Consider the following 20045-nt stretch of genomic DNA (forward strand, 5'->3'; position numbering starts at 1 on the left):
AGTTATATATAACTTGATTAGAAACTAGTTACTTCAAAAATTCTGGATTGAATATAAAGAATTTTGAAGAAATAGTAAATTTAGTTTCTGGGATCCACAATTATGGAGAACTTCAATATGTCATTACATTAATTTGTCTTTTATAACTCTGTTTTGCCTCCTGCCCTTTGGATCCAATGTGATGCCCAATGTCTGTATGACAGACAAGCAGGAGTAAACCACATATAGGCCACAGTAATATGTTCACACTATTTTTGTGGCACAGTCCCCCCCACTCCCAGGGCAAAAAATATTTTTTGGGGAATGGAGAGGAAGTTTTCCTTCTTCCAGAAGTTTGCAGGAATAAGAGTTTTGTGTTTTTCAGGCTCACATGATCTTCCCAAATGTTTCCAGGGACAAAATAAAAGCAGACATGGAGATTTATCCAAGCAGACATCAGTCTATTTTCTCTTCTTTGCATTTGGGGGAACCACTGCAGCTCTTAAAAGGCTTTCCAGGCCAACAATTCTCCTCCACAGACCTTTTCAAGGTCTTCAGCAGAGGTCCTCTTCCTCCTTGTCTTTCTTTCCTTTAGGGAGCACCTGGCAGGAGAAGGTTTCCCACATCCGGACCCTGATGGAGAATCACAACAGGAAGCCCACCGCAGTCCTGATCTCCGGTCTTGAGGAAACAGCCTGTAAGTGTTCCATCAATGTCAAATGCATCCACCCCATGCCTTCTCCGCCACACCCACATGCAACTTTCTCATTTGCTCTATCGCCACCACCACTGAGCTCTCAATAGGGAAGTGTGAGGAATTTGCTGCATCAAGTTCTTTTATGTGTAGATTTACCCAATCCACACCTCTTGGAACTTGAGTGTAGACCCAAATGCAATTGGTGGTCAGCTATCCATACATTAACAGGCTGGTGATTTAGGGTTTGGCTATGAGAGCCTTCTGTCAAGACTACAAACATCTCATTGAAAGACTGTGAACAGTTCCAGGCCACATTGTCAGACTTAGTATAAAAATAGCTTCAGGTCACACAAAATGCCTACCCCTGCTTTATGAAAATCTGTAAGCAGAGATTTTCAGGATGTTCAGGATCTCATCTGATCTCATTTTCTTCCTCTCTTCTGTTCTGCCCAAGCTCCTCTGTGGTGGATTCCAATCGTTTCCCCTTCTTCCTCTGTCCCAGGGCTTCTTCCCTTCCTCCCACAATGCTTCTAACAACTTCTCTTTTTCTGCAAACCACTGCCTGCTCTCCTTTCAACAACTTAAGGGCTGCCCTGGCACAAAAGAAGAATGGGTAAGAAACAGCTGCCTTTCCACAGGGCTCTTCAATCTTCGAGGAAATGACATCCCTTACACGCCTGTCTTCTACGCTTACACCCTCCTCACCAAGACGACCATCAGGTACTTGACTTTCCTACACAGCATCAAACAACAGTCTGGTCCATATTTCCCAAATGAGACCAGTAATGAAATGTTGCAGCATGGAATTCTGTTCAGGGTTCTAACAGGCCCTTTTCTAGTACAGTATATGCCATTCCTATTCCCTTCTCGTTTCTTCCACTCCTCTGCACAAGTAAGTCAGCTCCTGCGACTACTGAGATGTTTTATACGTTTCTAAATAAATTTATATAAGCCCCATAAGTTTTAAGCCCACCTAAAGATTGTTTTGTATGTCTGAAAATTGTATGGTTTCTCCAAGCTTACCAATATAACATCTTCTTTTGTGTGGGTGGTGCCATTGCAGCTCAGTAAGCAATGTGATTCACCTCCGAAGTTGGGAAACAGAGAATTACAAGGCCCTCTGTGCATGTTCAAAAGCATTGTTATTGTTTCATATAACCTGGAACCAAGTCACAGGTAAATGTTTTCACCAAGTAGGCAAAGGGAGATGTTGCAAACAATGTTAATTTTAGATTTTAATTAATTCCTGGATAATGACATGTCCATCAGTGGCTATTACTAGCAATAGCTAAGTCAAGTGCCAAAGTTCAGAGGCACTCCAAAGGTGCTAGAATCCAGCGATGCCTGTTACATGCATTTGTACTTATAAGCTTCCAGAGGCTTCTGAATGATTTTGTGCTATAACCCTGAAAAAATGCTAGTTGGAACTTGGACACTTCTTTGAACTCACCTTGCAACACACTCCTTATTTCCTTAGTGAGAAAATGGATTGCTTATAAAATAGTTAATGAAAGGTGGCAGGAAGAGGGCGAGGGAAGTAAAAGAACTATTTTAAAACCGGATATACTTTGAAGGCAACATCTATCTTGCCTATGAACAGTGGGTGTGAGAATTTCAAAAGAAGTAATCCAGTTGTGACAAGCACTTAATTTGACGGATCTATGTCATAGTTGTGACTTGTATTAAAATAACTTGGCCATTTGGGGATAAGGTAGAAAAGGAGCCTTTACATATAAGTGTCTATGCGTTCCATTAATAGTCAGCGTTATATTTGCATCTATTCCAGACTAACTATAGTATCCAGGGATAATCATTAACCGTTGTTAAAGATCCTTCTATTTCAACTGTTTAGAGGGATGAGGGTCTCTCAGTGGCATCACTAGGGTTGGTGTCAACCCAGTACTCATGCTGTTACCCCAAGCTGCCCCCCTCCACCAGCCAGGCCACCTCTGCTGTGGTTGGGGTGGGTGCTGCTGCCACCTGGCAACCCTTCTGGGTCTGGAAAGGATGTTGGCTGAGTAGGAAAGGGGGCTGCCTGCCTTTCCTGCCCAGGCAGCATCCCCACCAGACCCAGAAGGCAGCAGCCACTGCTAGGAGTGGGATGCTGCTGCCACATGGCAGCCCCTTCCGAAGAGGGAGGTGACTCCCTTTCCAGCTCTGCCAGCAGTCTCACTAGTCCCAGAAGGGGTGACATCTCCCTTTCCTACTCAGTGAGCATCCCTGCCAGACCCAGAAGAGGAGGTGACTCCCTTTCCTGCCCAGCCAGCATCCCTGCCAGGCCTGGAAGGGGCTGCCAGGTGGCAGCAGCACTCTACCCCTACCGGTGGTTGCAGCCAATGGACGGAACAGTTGTCTTGACTGGCATGGTTTACTGTCTTGGAATGGACAGTGAACCATCCCATTGGGTATTTACTGCCCTCTGAGGTGTCACCCAGTGTGAACTCCACCTCCTGCATCCCCTACTGTCTCTGTTTGAGGGGCTCAGACATACCTCACATTGTACATCAGTCAGTTATTTTTGAGGAAGCACCCCTAATGAACTGTCAAACATGCTACTCTATGGGAATGAAAAAATTCTTGAGGGTTCTCCACAAGAGTCTACCAAAAGTGAATTCATTTATGTCATGTAGCCTATAGTTTATGTTGGACCATCCTAAGTATACTCCCCCAATTTGAGGAAAAACCATCCAGGTATTTTACACATGATATGGCAACAAAGAGACAGATAGCAACAATATTATTTATGTTGTTTACCTATTTTTTTTAAAAAAAAAAGCTGAATTCAGCTCATCAAAATCTTTCAAATAATGTGTCACACTACTCTGTCTGAATGATACTGGGATTCCCTGTTAGGGGCCCCCAAAATGAATTTCCTGTGCACCAACTAGCCTGTATTTTAAGTCAGACTGTCCTAGACATAGTCTCCAAATTTGGTGACAATCCATTAAGCCATTTTCACAAGACAAGTGTCAGGCAAACAGAACTTTTATTTATAGATGAAGTGAGATACACAACATGCCTAATGATCATTTTGAACCTCACTTGTAAAAGTGACAGCGATGCCTAAAATAAATTCCTCCCACACCCCAAACAAGCCCATTCCACAGCCACAGCTTTGCAAATTTGGGGTTATAACTCCCAGAACCCCTCTGGTAGCATGGGTAATGCCATGCCAGCTGGGGAACTATGGAAATTGTAGTCCAAAAAAGATCCAGGATCACACTACCCTTAGATCAAGTCTGATGTAATAGATAAAACAGCTTTCTTCTTCCTGCCAAATGTGCTGGGTTGTAATTCCCATTGGTTTAGCACATCTGGAGGATGCAACATTAAAGAAAGCTGGGATGGAGTGTTAGATACAGGTTCAAATCTTTGCTCATCCACAAAACAATTTCTTAGCTTAACCTTTGCAGGGTTGCTGTGAGAAAAGGCTCACTAAGTCCACATCTCATGTATCTTAGAAGAGCATGAGAGAATAATTGATGTATCTAAGGGTTTATATTGCCCTATGTGTCCCTTTTAGAATAATTGAATAGTTGCATTCTCTGCTCCTATTGCACATCTTTATGACCTCCTTTGCTTTCCCCTCAGTCTGTTTGTGAATCAGAGTCGACTGAGTGAGGATGTATCACAGGTGCTTTCAGCTGGGTGCCCAGGGTCCCTCTGTGTGACACTAGAAGAATATGGGCAAGTGAGTACGAGCCTAAGAAAGTATGCACAGCAGGACGATGTTCGTGTCTGGATTGGAACTGAATACACAACTCTGGGACTCTATAGAGAAATCCCTCAGGTAAGAGATGAGAGACAAGAACAGGGAGTGGGGAATCTTGTTCAGTCCAAGAACCGAATTATAATCTGAAAAGGGTTTTGGGGGCAGCACTTCCCAGTGGAAGGTGGGCTAAGGGTACAGAGCAGAGCCAAACCAAAGATGTGGGGTGAGATGTAAAGAATTACAGTTAACAATCTGGACATTTCCCCCACCAAGTATACAAAGCACAGCTCAGTTCTATGCATGTCTCTGCTGAGGTAAGACCCAATGCAACAAGTTTCCTGGGCTACAGAGTAAGGCTCAGTTCATCTTGCAACAGAAGGTGCACAGATAGAACATGGAGAAGGATAGAACCTATGTGGGACATTCTGAGGAGAAAAAAAAACAGGAAGGACACAAGGCTGTGCCACCATAGTAAAGATCAGAATAGGAAGCCACGTTGGCAGCAGGGGTTGGGGCCTGAGCAAGATTCTCTCTAAGAAGGACTGGACATCCTAGTGCAGTCCTTATCTATTCTTCTCTCTCTTTACCACTGACCTGACTGTCAATGCAACCCTTCCCACCTGGGCCTCTCCCACTGCCCAGAGGGAAAGGGCATGGAATATAAAGTGTTAGATGATCGGTTATATCGTAGAGCCAGAGCTCACAGGATCAGAGCACCAGGACATTTCAATTAGCAAGAGTGATTATGACATCTGCCACTTCCACCCCACTCACCCCCTTGAGCGGTCTTCTCTGTGGGTTTTCCTAGCAAGAGATCACTGTTGCAGGCTATCTGAGTTATGGTGTAAATTACGCTGGTGTGGCTTGGGAGATTATCACACAAGGGCCAATTCAGCAACAATTGTGGTAGTGAAAGGTAATGCAACAGTAGCACTGTAGCACTTGATATTTTCTCATAGTGGTGCAGTCACATGATAATTGTGACATAAATGCCAAATAATATCAAGATCACATTCCGCACACATCCATGAATGAATCATTAGTACAGCGGAATTGATAATTTCACACCAGTGTCAACAATCCCCATGATAACCCCATCTCAGATTTCAATGGTTAGTCTACCAACAGTAAAACTTTAAATTTTACCCAGTGCCAGGTTTGTGGGAACTGCAACTTACAGGAAGTGTATAAGCAAAGAGGAACCATGTAAAGTGCTCTGTGACTGATGGCCAAGGCCAGTCACCATCTGGGCTGTTGCAGAGGAGGCACACAGGTGCATCCCTCGTGAGGCCTGGAAAAAGCCTGTGGACCCTGTTCTGTCTTTCCTTTCTCACAGGAAAAGCGCCTCGAAGAGAATTATTCCCCTGTCATGATCACCAAGGCGGTCAAGAACTCCAAGGGGCAGGAGCTGCTGAGAGCTGCCCATGTATGTAAGACCTCACAAGCAGAGAAACGTCACTATGATCATGTGAGTTAGGAACCAGAAGCAACAGCAGGGACTAACAAAACAAGGATGGGAAGCCTGTGCCCCTCCAGACGTTATTAGACTATATATCTGCTATCATTTCTGGCCATTGCCTTTGTTGGTTGGCAAAGATGAGAGATGCAGTCCAGCAACATCTGAAGAGGTTCAGGTTCCCAAGACCTGAAGTAAAAAGAACCACTTCAAAGGTCTTCAGGAGGTTAGCAGGCTTCCATATTCATCAGAACTCCTCATCAGGCTAGATTAAAAGTGAGACATCACAAAAAAGGGAAGGATGAAAGACAGAAAAGGGGCTGATTTAGTCACAACACAAAATGCACACTTTGATTCCTGCTGAGTTCCAGTTCTGTATTTACAAGCGTAATTACAGGCATCAGTGTGCAAAGGGATCTTGTATTATATTTGAGACTAAGTGAAAGAAAGAAGTTGGTAGCATGAGATTTTGTAGACTCAGTCTACTTCCTCAAATGCATCTAGAGATCATTTCAGAATTTCAGAGGATGAGGTATGGAAGTGGAAATGGATTCCGAGACTAAACTTCAGTAAGTCTTCTTTGCTCAGATTTTGCCCAGCTGTGTTTTAAAAAAAAAAGACAAAGCAGTGGGAATGGTGGGATCAAAACTACAACATAATACAAAATTGTGCTGGTTTTCTCATCACTGTCCTCACACAATGGCTCATACATAACTGATGCATTCTGACTTCTTTGCTTTGGTTTCACTCACAGGTACGAGATGCTGTTGCAGTGATCCGGTATTTGGTCTGGCTGGAGAAGACTGTCCCCACTGGTTCTGTAAATGAAATATCTGGAGCACATTATGTGGACCAATTACGAAGGTTAGTATAATCAGGACAAGACTCTTGGTTGTCCCTAAAAGTAGCATTATTATGAAGAAGTAATATACGAAACTATAGATTAGATTTGAGCTTGATTTGATCTGAATCATGAAGTAAAAGCAAAGAAGGGCTAAGAAGGTTTGAGTCCAAATCTTTCTTCTGCCATGAATCCCCCATGTAGTGTTCAGTGGTAGTGAGTTGTGGTAGTGCTGATTCTTAATCCTTCCGACTGAAGCAAAGAATGTGCCTCAGCCCTGAATGGGAATGGCTTGGTGCCGGGCGACAGAATGGGGCTATTTTGAGGACACTTAGAGGTGCGGTAAAATGCATCTTTTCTCAGACTCGCGTGGTCCCGAGCGGCCCCTTCCCGCACCCATAATGGAGGGGAAAATGGGTCCGATAAGGTTCTTCGTCTTTGCCCATCTTGGCTGATAAGATACAATAGAGGTGGTTTGATGAGGGGGCAGCAAGGATCTCGTTGTACCAGGGAAGATGCCTGACACTTTGAAAGAGGGAGTGGAACAGCCTCGCCTGGAGAGGACTTCCCTAGATTCAGCTGTATATAAGAACTACCACCCTTTTGCCAATATCCTTTTCAGAGCAAGGTCCGTGAGCATGTGGTGGCTGGGCAACTTCTGACATTATTTTTGGAGTAAGCTAATGATCTCAACACATTTCAGTCTATAGAAACTAAACAGACAGGGAACTCAAGAGACATCTTTCCTTTTCTTTCACAGAGAAGAGCTCTACTGCCATGGGCCAAGTTTTGAAACTATCTCTGCCAGTGGTTTGAATGCAGCTCTGGCTCATTACAGGTATTTAATATGGAGACAGAAATCTGGGGAATGTTCGGAGACCAGTAGTGGTTCCCTGCCCCTTTGCCATTTTCCTAGAGATGCGTCATCACACTCTCTATGCTGGACAAGGAAAAAAGCATTGCAGGAAGGAATAGCCAGGTATCCAGTCATAGGAGTTTATCAGACAAGGGAAATTGGAAGTATAATCCAGTGGCAATATGAACACAATCATGGGGTTTAACGTTATTGCGTGATAACCCACTACATGCAAATTCAGGCAATTGGAATTAAGTCTGAACGCAATCATGTGGTTTCATATTATTGCGTGATAGACTACCACACACAAATTCAGGCAATGGCATGCTATTTTCGGGCAATGGGAAGCCAGTTCAAACACAATGCGCATTCACGTAATTGTGCTAAACTAGCGACTTTAAGTGAATGCGTTCTGGCCCCACTTTCTTTTCATTTGAATTTAAGAGAAATTCCTCCCGTTTGATAAACTCCTACCATTCAAAAGCAATGGGTGTCTTTCCTTCTTCACAGAGGAGCCAGCAGTCCAATTGCCTCTTTGCACTTTCCATGAGAGCAATTTAAAATTGGCCTTCTTAAAAGTGAATGCACTGCCAATGTGCATATGACCTAAGAATATTACATAATAAGGACATAACCTATAACATTTCTGAATATGTAAGATATACTACGCTGGAATGGCTCTGTACAGAGGGAAGAGTACTAACAATTCTGTAGCCAAATATTTGTTTGTTGTGTGTCAAGTCACTTCTGACTTAGGTTGACCCTATGGTGAGCCTATCATGTGGTTTTCTTGGCATGCTTTATCAAGAGGAGGCTTGCCACTGTCTTCTTCTGAGGCTGAGAGAGCATAATTTGCCCACAGTCACCAGTGGATTTCCATGGGTGAACAGGGATTTAAACCCTGGTCTCTTAGAATCCTGATCCAACACTCAAGCCATTCCACCATTCTAGCTCCCATGCCAAAATATAGCCTGTGATTTATAATAATAATAATAATAATAATAATAATAATAATAATAATAATTTATTTATATTTTTCCACCTCTCCCAGATGGATTGAGGCGGGATTACAGTTCACTAAAATACATATAAAACATATCAATAAAATAGAACAACAATTAGTATTATAACTAACTCATCATCAAGTGGCAATACAATAGAGTTACACAACAATCTGAGGATGGGGGATATCTCTTATACAAGGTCAGGTGGGTAAGCTCGCCGGAAGAGATCCGTCTTAAGTGCCCTCTTAAATGCCTCCAAGGAGGCAATAAGACGGATCTCTTCCAGGAGACTATTTATGTACATGGTTGCTTGAGTGCTGCTTTATCACACTAGGGGGCAAACAGGATTTAAATGAGAGTTAAACGAGAGTTAAACAGGAAATGTCGTATGTTAAACATCAGGCATTTCCTATTTAACTCTCGTTTAACTGTTGTTTAAATCCTGTTTGCCCCCTGGTGTGATAAAGCCTGTCGTCTTATGCTTCTCTGACTTAAGAACCTTCCAAGATACAATTTCTTGGACTTTTTCCCATTGAGCAGACAGACATCTCTAGAAAGCTGTATAATTAGGCAGAGTGAGGCAGTTGCATCAGGAGCAGATGTTAAGGTGTAGTGTGCAGGTGGACAATGTTTTGTGCCGTGTGGCATGGCCTGCCTTTCCAAAGGTAGCTTGCTGCCTTCAGCAGTTGCAGTAAAAGATGCTACCCCATTCCCCAGGTTGAAAACTGAATCAACTGCCAATCCAGACAGCCTTTGCACATGGAATGGGAGGAGGTGTCATCTTGTTCCCTGCCCCAGACAGCAAGTGTATGGGTCTAGGGCCACCAGGAAGATCCTTCTCCATAAAGGCAATGATTCCCACTCACCTTTCCACGAGGAAATGTTATTCAGGAACATGGTTCATTTGTACAAGATGCGATGCTAGCCACCAATTTTGATGACACTGGACACTTCCAGAAAGATAAGGTTATCCATGGCTGCTAGTCATGATGGCTATACATTACCTTCTGCATCAAGTGCAGTAGTCACTGGGGAACACAAGTGGGAAGATGCTACTGACCTCATGCCCTGGCTTTCTGTTGGAACATCTGGTTGGCCTCTGTATGTGGGACTAATAAGTGTCCATGTATCCAACTTTAAAGATCAGAGTTTTCTGTTTGAAGACACTCTCTGTTTGAAGTACTGCCTGCTTCTAGTCCAGCTTAAAGTTAACCATAAGGAAGGAAAACTGAGGGACCTTGAAGATGCCCACTGGCAACAGGCTGAGTGGGCACAGGAGTCAGCTAGTCACGGTTTTCTCCACCATGATGGCAAGACGTATTCGATTACTGTTTAATTTGTCTCTCTCTATCTCTCAAGGGTTCCTTTGAGAACAGGCCTGGGCAACTGGGGCTTTCCAAAATGTTGTTGGAGTTCAACTCCCTACAGTCCTATCAAGCATAAACAATAGTGAAGGATCATAGGAATTGTGGTCCAACAACTCCGAAATGGCCATAGGTTGTTCATACCTGTACTAATGGAGGAATGTCACTGCATTGTCCTATTCTTCCCCCCTCCTTCAGGCTCCTGGCCATTGAATGCAAGCTGAGAAGAACCAATTATCAATCCTGTTGTTCCTCAAAACCATTTTTTTCCTTGCCCTCTTTTCTTCTTTCAGCCCATCCAACACTACTAGCAGAAAATTGACTATGGATGAAATGTACCTGCTGGACTCTGGAGGCCAATATTTGTGCGTACAAAGAGTCTACTATATCTCTCTTTGGCCAGGCTCAGTTCTTTGCATTTGGCAGAAGGATTTTTGAAACTTCCTCACAGGCAGTAACCAGGTCCTTGTATAGTAGGGTTTGTTTGGTTTGATTTACACACACCTTTTTCAAAAAGGTTTACCTTTGTAAGCAACATACACATAGGTGTATAGAAGAATGTTGTTCGTTTTACACATTGATTAAAAAAAAGTACCAAGTTTGCATTTTCTAAATGAATATGGAGACTGGAATACAGTTACTTTTTGGTGTTCAGAATTTTGTGATGAAGTTCTACAAGCAAAAAACGTATTTATTAGGAAGATAGGCACATATTAATTTATATCAAAGGAGAAAATAGAGAAATCTCTTTGCAAAATGTTTGAAAAAACTCAACAAATTGCAAACAATTGTTTGTAATCCACATGAAATTACATGCAAATTTTCATGTATTTTTTAACATTGCAAATGGTTGCAAAAACACAGCAAAAACAAATGGAAGCAGGGAAAAGTGAGAAACTGAGTCAAACAAAAGATTTCTCTCCTTCTGTTTGCAAAATATAAGCAGCATGAAATGTAAACTATTCATCAGAAGAGAATACCAAGTAAAATAATTTAGAAAAAAATATCATTTTATACATCAAATATTAAATTTCTGCTTTCAAGGAAGAATGGGGTAAAAATGTAATATATGTTTAAATTACACTTTCAGCTTTAAAAGAGTACCTAGAAAAAGAGCCTCAAATGACGCTTTTAGGACGTTATCAAACTAGACAAATCCCGGTCAGAAACAGGATGTAAAAGTAGACAAAACCTGCAAATGCGGGATGTTTTTCAGACAACCGAAAGTAAAAAGGTGTCATTTTTGTCGACTTTGCATTTGCCTTATTTTCATGTTATTGCTGTTTGGCGCAAACGCGTCTGAAAAACATTCCACATTTGTGGGGGTTTTCTGTTTTTAAAATCCCATTTCTGAATGGGATTTGTCTAGTTTGATAAGGCTCTTGGGGACATTTGTAAAAACAAATTTCTTTCTTTGCTTCGTAAAGCAGATAATGGAGTGAAGTAGGTCTCTATAGACAATGTACTCAGTGTTGTAAAGGAAAAGTTGCTGTCCTTAAAGGATCTGCCAGGGGTCCATTGAATATACCCAGCACAGTTTTGAGAAAGTGAAAGGAGCTCCCTTTGCAACCCAGTCATCCGGCAAACCTCCTTTCTCTCTTCTCTTTCTTTGGCAGCGATGGAACAACAGACATAACCCGAACTGTTCACTGGGGGGAGCCCACAGCTTTCCAGAAGGTAATGCTTCTTTCAATATGGATTTGAGTTGCAACTGTAGGAGACAGAGGAGCCGCCAGAGACCCTTCATTCCAGCTGCTATATTAGCAATAGCAAGTACGGTGGGTCCTTGTTATCCGCTGGGGTTTGGTCCCAGGATCCCCCATGGATAACAACATTTGTGGATGCTCAAGTCCCATTAAATACAATAGCATAGCAAAATGGTATCCCTTATATAAAATGTAAAATCAAGGTTTGCTATTTGGAATTTATATCTTTTTAGGAGTATTTTCAAGTCGTAGACGCTTGAATCCATGGACAAAAAAAAATCTGTGAATGAAGAGGGCCAACTGTACATTTCTATACCGCTTCTCAATCCATTTAAGATCTCCCTAAGTAGTTTACAGTGTGTAAACCAATTGCCCTCAATAAGCTGGGTACTCATTTGAGCAACCTACGGAAAGATGTCAGGCTGAGTCGATCCTGGAGCCCTGGGATCGAGTTCACAACCTTGTGGCTGCAGTACAGCATTTAACCACTGTGCCACCAGGGCTCCTGGTTCATATACTCCCCAAGTTGCTCTGAATGATTTTGCCCTTCTTTATTTCACTACCTTGGATCAGCACATGGCTCCCAAGTGCATCAGAAGGAGACACTAGGGGGGTGCAGGCTGCATCCGGCGAAACCTTAAAGGGGGGGAAGACCCCACTACTCCCCAAACATCTGACTTTTGGCAGAAACAAGCTGTGGAATTCGCCTTCATTCCTTTAAAACACTGAAAAGATAGTATGAATGGAGCAAGGCTCAGTGGGAGGAGGAAGGAGAGGCTTCAAGGTTTGTTTGTTTTTAAATAAAATTTAAAATTAAATGCATTTTTAAATCATTTTTTAATTTTTTCTTTAAAAACATCAACTCTTACCAATTTTTCACTTTTACCACATGAAACTATCTTCCTGTAAATACATTTAGGCTGTTCATATGATATTGTAATTTAAAGGTATAGTTTTAATTTTCCAGTTGCCTTATGTCACAACTGTGAGGATTACATTCAGTGATACATGTGGGAATTATGATTTATGGGTAACATTAGTACAATTTCTAAGGAGTCTGTATGATCTAGAAAGGGAGGCTGACAATGTGTGTGTGTGTGTGTGTGTGTGTGTGACACAATGAGTTACCGCACCAAATGATACCAACCTTAGTGATGTCACTTGGATGAGGTCACCTTGAGCACAATCTCTTGTGACCTGTGTATGTATATGTCCGTGAATTTCATAGGGTTTTCTTAGGAAAGAAATACTCAGAGATTGTTTTACCAGTTCCTTCCTCTGAAATATAGCCTCCAGCACCTGGTATTCATTGGCAATCTCCCATCCAGATACTAATCTGGGTTGACTCTGCTTAGATTCCAAGATCAGATGGGATCTCATGCCTCTGCTCCAGGAAATCCATCTACCCAAGGAGCAACCAAGACACACTATATCCCTGTTCCCTTATAGAGACCACATCTCTTTCATTTCAGGGCCAACTCAATTTCAAGGCGCTGTGGACTTTTTTCTCTAAGGGTAGACAACTCTTGCCCTCCAGATAAGCTGCAACTCCCCTTACTGCTGCCTATGCTGGTTAGGGATTATGGGAGTTGCAACAAGGTCACACAGGCATTGTTCGCCCTGTTTTAAAGGGATCAAGAACCAAAGGTTCTGCCCAAGAGAAGGCAAAATATGATAGCTGTTTATTTATTATACTGAATTGAAGTTCCTTACCCAGAAGAGTATGGAAGGAAATGCAATGCAGTGTTTAATAAAACATACAGTGATATTTTACAACTGCCAGGAATATTTGCACACACACAAAAAAAAATACTTAAAATTATGTGTGAACTTACACTTGTGGTGGAGAGCTCTTACACAAGCATCCACTCCCTTGCTAGCTTTGTTTTATTTAAACCAGGGCTTCCAGATGTTTTGGATTAGAACTCCCACAGTCCATTGCTGTAGGCCACACTGGGTGTGGCATGCAGGAGTCTCCATCCAAAACATCTGGAAGACTGAAGTTTCCACCCCATGATTTAAACAAGGGCAAGGAATCCTAAGGCCCTAGATGAATCACTCTGGTCATAACACACCGTTAGCTAGGCTAGAGTTAATGGGAAATCCAGCAACATCTAGAGGACCACAGCCTCCTAGCCATTGATTTTTCTGTAGCTTGTGGTTTGGCTCACTTACTCAAGTCATCTGAGCCCATTGCTTTGTAAGAACATCTTATAACCCACCTGTTCTCTTCTTAGGATGTGTCTTGTTGTCCTCTCTTTGGGATGCCCTAACTCTGGATTTCCTGCATCGAATACAGTGTTGAGTTAGATGACATCTGGGCACACTCTAGTTCTCTGATTCTAAGAATTTGGGTAATCCTTTAACATCCCAACTCCTTTTTCATTTTATTATCTTTTTTCTTCCTTGCCTTAGGAAGCATATACACGGGTGTTGATGGGAAACATTGACCTGTCGAGGCTTGTTTTTCCACCCAGAACATCAGGTGAGGATTTGTCTGTGTGTAGCAATCAAAAGAGCAAAAAAAGGCAATGGATGGGAGATTATCTGCATGTTGCCTGAAATTTTCCAACAAGCCATGAAAACCGCATTTAGAATAAGCAAAATGCTTGGTTTATATGGGCCTTTGTTGATTTGCCACTGAATAGTAGCACAGTGGCTGTGGCTGTATCCAGTAAGTGGTGGGGCACAGGGCATCAAAACTGGCCCACAGGTTCACCAGATTTGCTCACCCCACCTTTTACCAACTAACTGGGCCTAGACTGTTGAGTGGGCTTTTACAGAGGAGGGGAAATAAATAAATGTCTCTGTGGGACCCCATGGATTCTCATAGCTGATACTCAGCACAAGTTGCCCTTTGACTTTCAGGGAGAATGGTGGAGGCCCTTGCTCGCCGACCCCTATGGGAAGTTGGACTCAACTATGGTCATGGCACTGGCCATGGCATCGGCAATTTCTTGTCTGTTCATGAGTGTAAGTGGCATAATGGGTTGTGTTGACTCTACTGTTTGGTAACAATAGTCAATATGAGAAATCTGGGGGTGGGGGTGGATTTGTGCTCTTATTATTCAGCTGCAAGGTGAATTTTGCACTCCCTCTAAACCAGGGACATAGGTGGATATCAAGCTAAGAATACTAATCCAGCACTGAAACCACCATGCTGATTCACCGAGCAATTACTGATGCTGCTTAATATGGCACTGGCTACAAATTTGACAAGGTTTTGCACCCAAGTCATTTATAAAGATTTTGAACGACACCAGGCCCAGGACAAACCCTGTGAAACTGCACTACTCTCTAGTGACTGGATGTACCCACATTGTCACCACTCACCTGAAGACCAAATGTATGGATTTTAAAAAATAATAACTTTTTTAGGTATAAACAAAGTACTTTGAACATTGGAGAAAAAAGAGGAAATAATCCCCCCAAAAAACGTAATTGGGAAAAATGTCATATGGATATTTTTAAGAGCCCTCTTTTCCCAATATTTACACCATTAATTGAGCCCATAGTCCTTTCACACAAAAATTCAGCTTGGTAGGGCAATATTTCTTGGATTGATTCTTGCAATATAAGTAATTTATCTTCTCTCCTCTAGGGCCTGTGGGCTTTCAGTCCAACAATGTCCCTTTGGACAAAGGCATGTTCACCTCCATAGGTAGGTGCTGCCTTATTTTCTCAGGTCCTAATGCCAACAAGACAGGCTCTCCAGCTCTAGGCAGAAACTATTGCCTCAGAGGCTCCAGCAAATAACCACACAACAACATATTGGAAGAAAGGCCACAACTTTATTAGCAAGCAATTGGTAAGGGTTGGCACAAAGCATGAGGTCAGGATCTGCGAAATCAAACAACCCGATGTTGTCTGATTATCCAAAACCTGGCACCCACCAGGCGCATGGGATGACCTAGGGGCTAAGGAACACAACCTTGACCGCAAACCATGTCATGCGTTCACATATTCACTAAGCCCCTAGTCACCGGGAGGCGCTCCCACGTATGGCCCCCGCAATGGCCATACGCCTGCCCTATTCGCCCCCGGGTACCTTGTGACTCCCAAACCAGAGCTCCCTATCCCTGGTACCACACCGTGCAGATCCTGGCCTATGCTGCCGCCCAAAGTTGTGACTAAAAACCCACAAGATAGCGGTGGGTGGGCGGGGGAAGTTTCCCGGTCTTCCTCCCTTGGCTCTGCACCGTGCAGAGCCAAGCGCCAACTGAGGGACGGGGCCAATAACGCGGCCTTATATAGGCCTAAGCCCCGCCCCTCCAACGTGTGGAACGGAGCTCCTCCTCCAAGGCAGCCCAGCCAATGGGCGCCCTGGAGGACCGGAGCTCCAACCACAGAGCCCGGTCCCAGAGCGTCGCGGGCGGAAGGGCCCACCCCTTCCGCCCCGCGCACCAATAGGGAGCTGGGGCAGCCCCAGAGCACTCTGGGGCTTGTAGTTCTTTGCCGCCCCATCGGCAAAAGGCCTGCCCAGCGAACGGCCGTATTTTGGCTAATTTTTCCCCACCTTCTTCTGGCGCATGATTCTCTTTGTCCCACAGGATACTAACTCTGAACTGTTTCAGCTTAGTCTGAAGAAGCATACAGTCTTTCAATAAAGCTTTTGCCACTTGTTGAGTGTTCATCTATCCCTCTCTTGGTGTTGGGGGCAGTTGTTCATAGTGGTAGCTTGGATCTTCACTCTTTCAGAGTTTGTTTCTTTTTTAAGTGAAGGCTTGGTTTTTTGAAGTGGTGCTATGGTTTGGAAAACATATATGGAGGCCATGATGATCAAATTGCAGCTGCCATACTTTGGCCACATCATGAGAAGGCATGACTCACTTAAAAAGACAAAAATGCTAGGAAGGGTAGAAGGCAGGAGAAAGAGAGGAAGACCACAAGTCAATTATGAAGGTCATGGACCTGAATCTACAAAACCTAAGCAGAACAGTGAAGGAGAGCGGGGCTTGGAGATATCTTATACACCGGGTCCCCATGAGGTGAGGTTGACTCAAGGGCAGCCAGCAACCAGAAGTGTAGTTTGGAGATTTTTAAAAACAACAACTGAGAATTGCATCAACAAATATCATAACCTCCAGCAAGCTCCTCACATATTTGCCATGTCTCAAGGAACCCCACATTAGTCTTTTTAGTCTGCAAGAAAATTTGGGGAAATTACATTGTTAAACTACAGTTCCTACAATCACCTAGCCGGGATGGCTGTCGGAGCTTTCTGGAAGTTTCAGTCCAAAGAAGTTACCTTTTCCAAAGTCTGATCTGTAACAAGAAGTGTGTATGGCAGTCTTGTCAGGCTTTACATCAACCTTCCTTGATCAGATGGCATCCAGATGTTTTAAACTACAGCTGCCAAACATGTGGATGGCACTTGGTTGAGAAAGGGTGATTTAAAGATTCACTTTCCAGACTATTGGCCATGCTGGCTGGAACTAACAGTGGTTGAAAGCTGAAAAGCTTACTAATCCGGTTTCTGAACTGGGGTAAAAGGTAGTCTGAATGGCCCCTCAGCAAATGTCTGTGCCATTCTTTCATGGTGCAAAAGGAGGTGGGTACCAAATGGTTTTATCCTTACTGGTCTGGAAACCCACCTCAAAAAAAATCTTCCCAAGCACTGGGACACACAGAAGCCCTCCAAGACTCTGTCCCTCAGCTTCAGCCTTTGTCTTTGATGTTTATCACACTATGCTCTTAAAGAGGTACTATTCCAGTGTGACTCCTCTAGCTGCCTCCTGTTGCATGCTGGGATTGGCAGTTTTAAGGAGGGGTATTTAGAGTTCTCAGGCAGAGAAGTTCAGCTCCTTAAAACTGCCAATCCCAGCATGCAACAGGAGGCTGCTAGAGGAGTCACACTGGAATAGTAACTCTTTAAGAGCATAGTGTGATAAACATCTTTGTCTTTCTCCCTTGTTCTCTCCAGAGCCTGGTTATTATCACGATGGTGAATTTGGGATCCGTCTTGAGGATGTTGCAGTCGTGGTAGAAGCACAGACCAAGGTGATGCTCTTTTCCTGTCTTTGACTAGTCCAGCCTTAATGTCCTATTGACAGCAATGCTTCTGAGCACACATGATGAGACGAAACCATAGTAGATAGATATTCCGCAACATATACTGAGTCATTTGACACCCTGCCTGAACTACATGCTGCAGGCCTGATCCAGTGCCAGCCCTAAAAGCAGTGGCAAAATGCTGCTCCTTTTGGAGCCAGAAAAAGGGCACCTTTGCTGCCGCAGCAGCACCTTCTGGCACTCCTTTAGGTGTGTGTCATCTGAACGCCATGCCAAAGGAGCTCTGTAACACCACCCACATTGCAGGCGGGTAAGCGGTCTGATGGTGGAGTCAGGGTGTGCATCATATGGCCACCACGCCCTCACTCCACCCCGATGCCTGCCTTTTTGGCCGGTCTGTTTAGACCCTTAATCTCCCTTTCCTGCATGTTGTTGTCCCAGTAGCTGAGTCAGAATCCTAGAGTTGGAAGAGACCCCAAGGGCCATCCAGTGCTTAGCAATAGCAAGTACATTTCTATACCGCTTAGCACTGCACTTAAGCACTCCCTAAGCAGTTTACAAAGTGTAAGCCAATTGCCCCCAAGAAGCTGGGTATTCATTTTAGCGGCCTCATCAGAAGGATGCAAACCTGTGTCGAGCTTGAGCCCTTTCGCTGGTATTGAACTTGTGAGTGAGTAGCTGCAGTACAAGCATTTAACCACTGCGCCACAAGGACTCCAAGTTATTACAAACCATGTCTCTGTTCAAAAAAAAGAAATGAATGATGAAGTGAAGAATGTGCATGCTAAACATGCCCTCACATATAAGAACACAAATTCCCTTGACCATCATGAGCATTCACCAGGGCTAGGCTAAGATATTTGGCTGCCTGATGCAGAGCAGTACATAGCATCCTCCACTTATCCAAGTCAATGTACTTAGGACCCAAAGCTAGGCAAGGCACACAAGGCAGAAAATCTCACAAGTGTCTCTTCATCCCTGGCAGTAAAACATACTATAATGGCATTGCTAGAGATTTGCTGCTGTCTCATGCCACCCAAAGGCTGGAGTCTTGTTTAGTAGGCCCATTCAGTCAATTGTTGAATGTTGTCTCAACACATATAACACAGATTCCCAGACTCTGGCCTTCCATGTGTTTTGGACTTTGGCTCCCAGAATCCCAGGCTGGGGCATCTGGGAGCTGAAGTCCAAAGCACCTAGAGGACCAGAGTTTGGGAATCCCTGCAATGGATTCAATGGGTTTATGCTAGTCAGGGCTTAAAGAGGGTTTTGGCTGAAATCTGCTGCCTGAGATAACCACTTTATTCTGCTGAGTGGTAGGACTGGACCTGGTCTATCCCTCTCTTTGTTTGTCACAGTACCCAGTGTTCGGAGAGCCCTACCTGACATTTGAAGTGGTGTCACTGGTGCCCTATGCCCGGAATCTCATTGACGTCAACCTCCTGTCTCAAGAGCAGGTGCGTGGGAGTTGGTGGGAAACACTGGGAAATAGTGGGAAAGGGGGCATAAAAGGAGAACCCATCATGAGTTCTGTGCTTCATTCTCTCTTTCTTTCTCTCAATCTCTACAGATTCAGTACATCAACAGCTACTATGAGTCTATCCGCAAGCACATCAGTCCCGAGCTACAGAGACGCCATCTGAATGAGGAATACCAATGGTTGCAGCGAAACACACAGCCGTTTTCCCGCTCCTCCCTGCTGGCAGCCTCCCTGGGTACCCTGGCTATGGGCACTCTGGCCTCTACCTTTTTGCCTGGAGCATAGAAATGAATCTGGGGTTGTCTCGTTTTTTTTCATTCCTGCACTGATGGCTGTTTCTCATTTCTGATTCCTCACTCAAGCCCCTACAGTCCCATATCTGGCCTCTAAATACCATTGCGACCAAACCTTATCCAATCAGGTCTTACCAGTGTCTTCTGAACCAGGCCAAAACATTTTGCTGCTGGAGGCAGAACATCACAGAGTGTCTCCAACTTCCCATAGTCTAGGTACCTGGTTTCTCAGGCCGGTCAAGTTACTGTGACACTTGAGGGACAAATTTTACAAAGGCCTCTTCCCCACCTCAGCAGAAATAATACAATACAAATAATACAATTTACTCAGACTCACTGTGTAATGATAGGACTGGACTGCTGATGTCTCCACCTCCCTTCAGATCAAAAACATTCTGAAATTGTGTGGGTTTCTTTCTTTGAACCACCTGCATGTAGCCAAGATGGAGCAGAACGTGGGTATGAAGAGGAGAAAAAATTGGGTTCTTTAGTTTAAGACTTCTCTGAATGTTAACAGAATCTGTGATCACCTCATCTTGCCGAAGAATTCAACAATGAGGTGAAAGCAATAGTACTGAATTTACTTCTTGTCATTCCGTTTCTATCGCCTACGGTTCCTGCCTTAAAAAGAGAAAGAATTGATAA

At 43.7% G+C, this 20045-nt stretch overlaps 1 protein-coding gene across 3 annotated transcripts in view; it reads left to right on the top strand.

The window, feature by feature from the left end:
• The window catches only part of XPNPEP2 (X-prolyl aminopeptidase 2), a 34739-nt gene extending 14694 nt beyond the window's left edge, over positions 1–20045 (top strand). The window contains exons 8-21 of one of the 3 annotated variants that reach the window (XM_042479093.1): positions 575–676; positions 1315–1396; positions 4268–4466; positions 5725–5856; positions 6599–6708; positions 7446–7523; positions 10203–10274; positions 11526–11586; positions 14031–14100; positions 14484–14588; positions 15217–15276; positions 17539–17615; positions 18986–19084; positions 19198–20045. In XM_042479093.1, coding sequence (XP_042335027.1) covers positions 575–676; positions 1315–1396; positions 4268–4466; positions 5725–5856; positions 6599–6708; positions 7446–7523; positions 10203–10274; positions 11526–11586; positions 14031–14100; positions 14484–14588; positions 15217–15276; positions 17539–17615; positions 18986–19084; positions 19198–19392 — 1442 coding nt within the window. In that variant the 3' untranslated portion in view covers positions 19393–20045. Of the gene's footprint in view, positions 1–574; positions 677–1314; positions 1397–4267; positions 4467–5724; positions 5857–6598; positions 6709–7445; positions 7524–10202; positions 10275–11525; positions 11587–14030; positions 14101–14483; positions 14589–15216; positions 15277–17538; positions 17616–18985; positions 19085–19197 lie in introns of those variants that run through there. The other 2 variants (XM_042479094.1, XR_006105004.1) reach the window with 2 other exon arrangements.

The sequence above is a fragment of the Sceloporus undulatus genome, chromosome 7 (genome assembly GCF_019175285.1).
Source record: "Sceloporus undulatus isolate JIND9_A2432 ecotype Alabama chromosome 7, SceUnd_v1.1, whole genome shotgun sequence".
NCBI classification, from domain to species: domain Eukaryota; kingdom Metazoa; phylum Chordata; class Lepidosauria; order Squamata; family Phrynosomatidae; genus Sceloporus; species Sceloporus undulatus.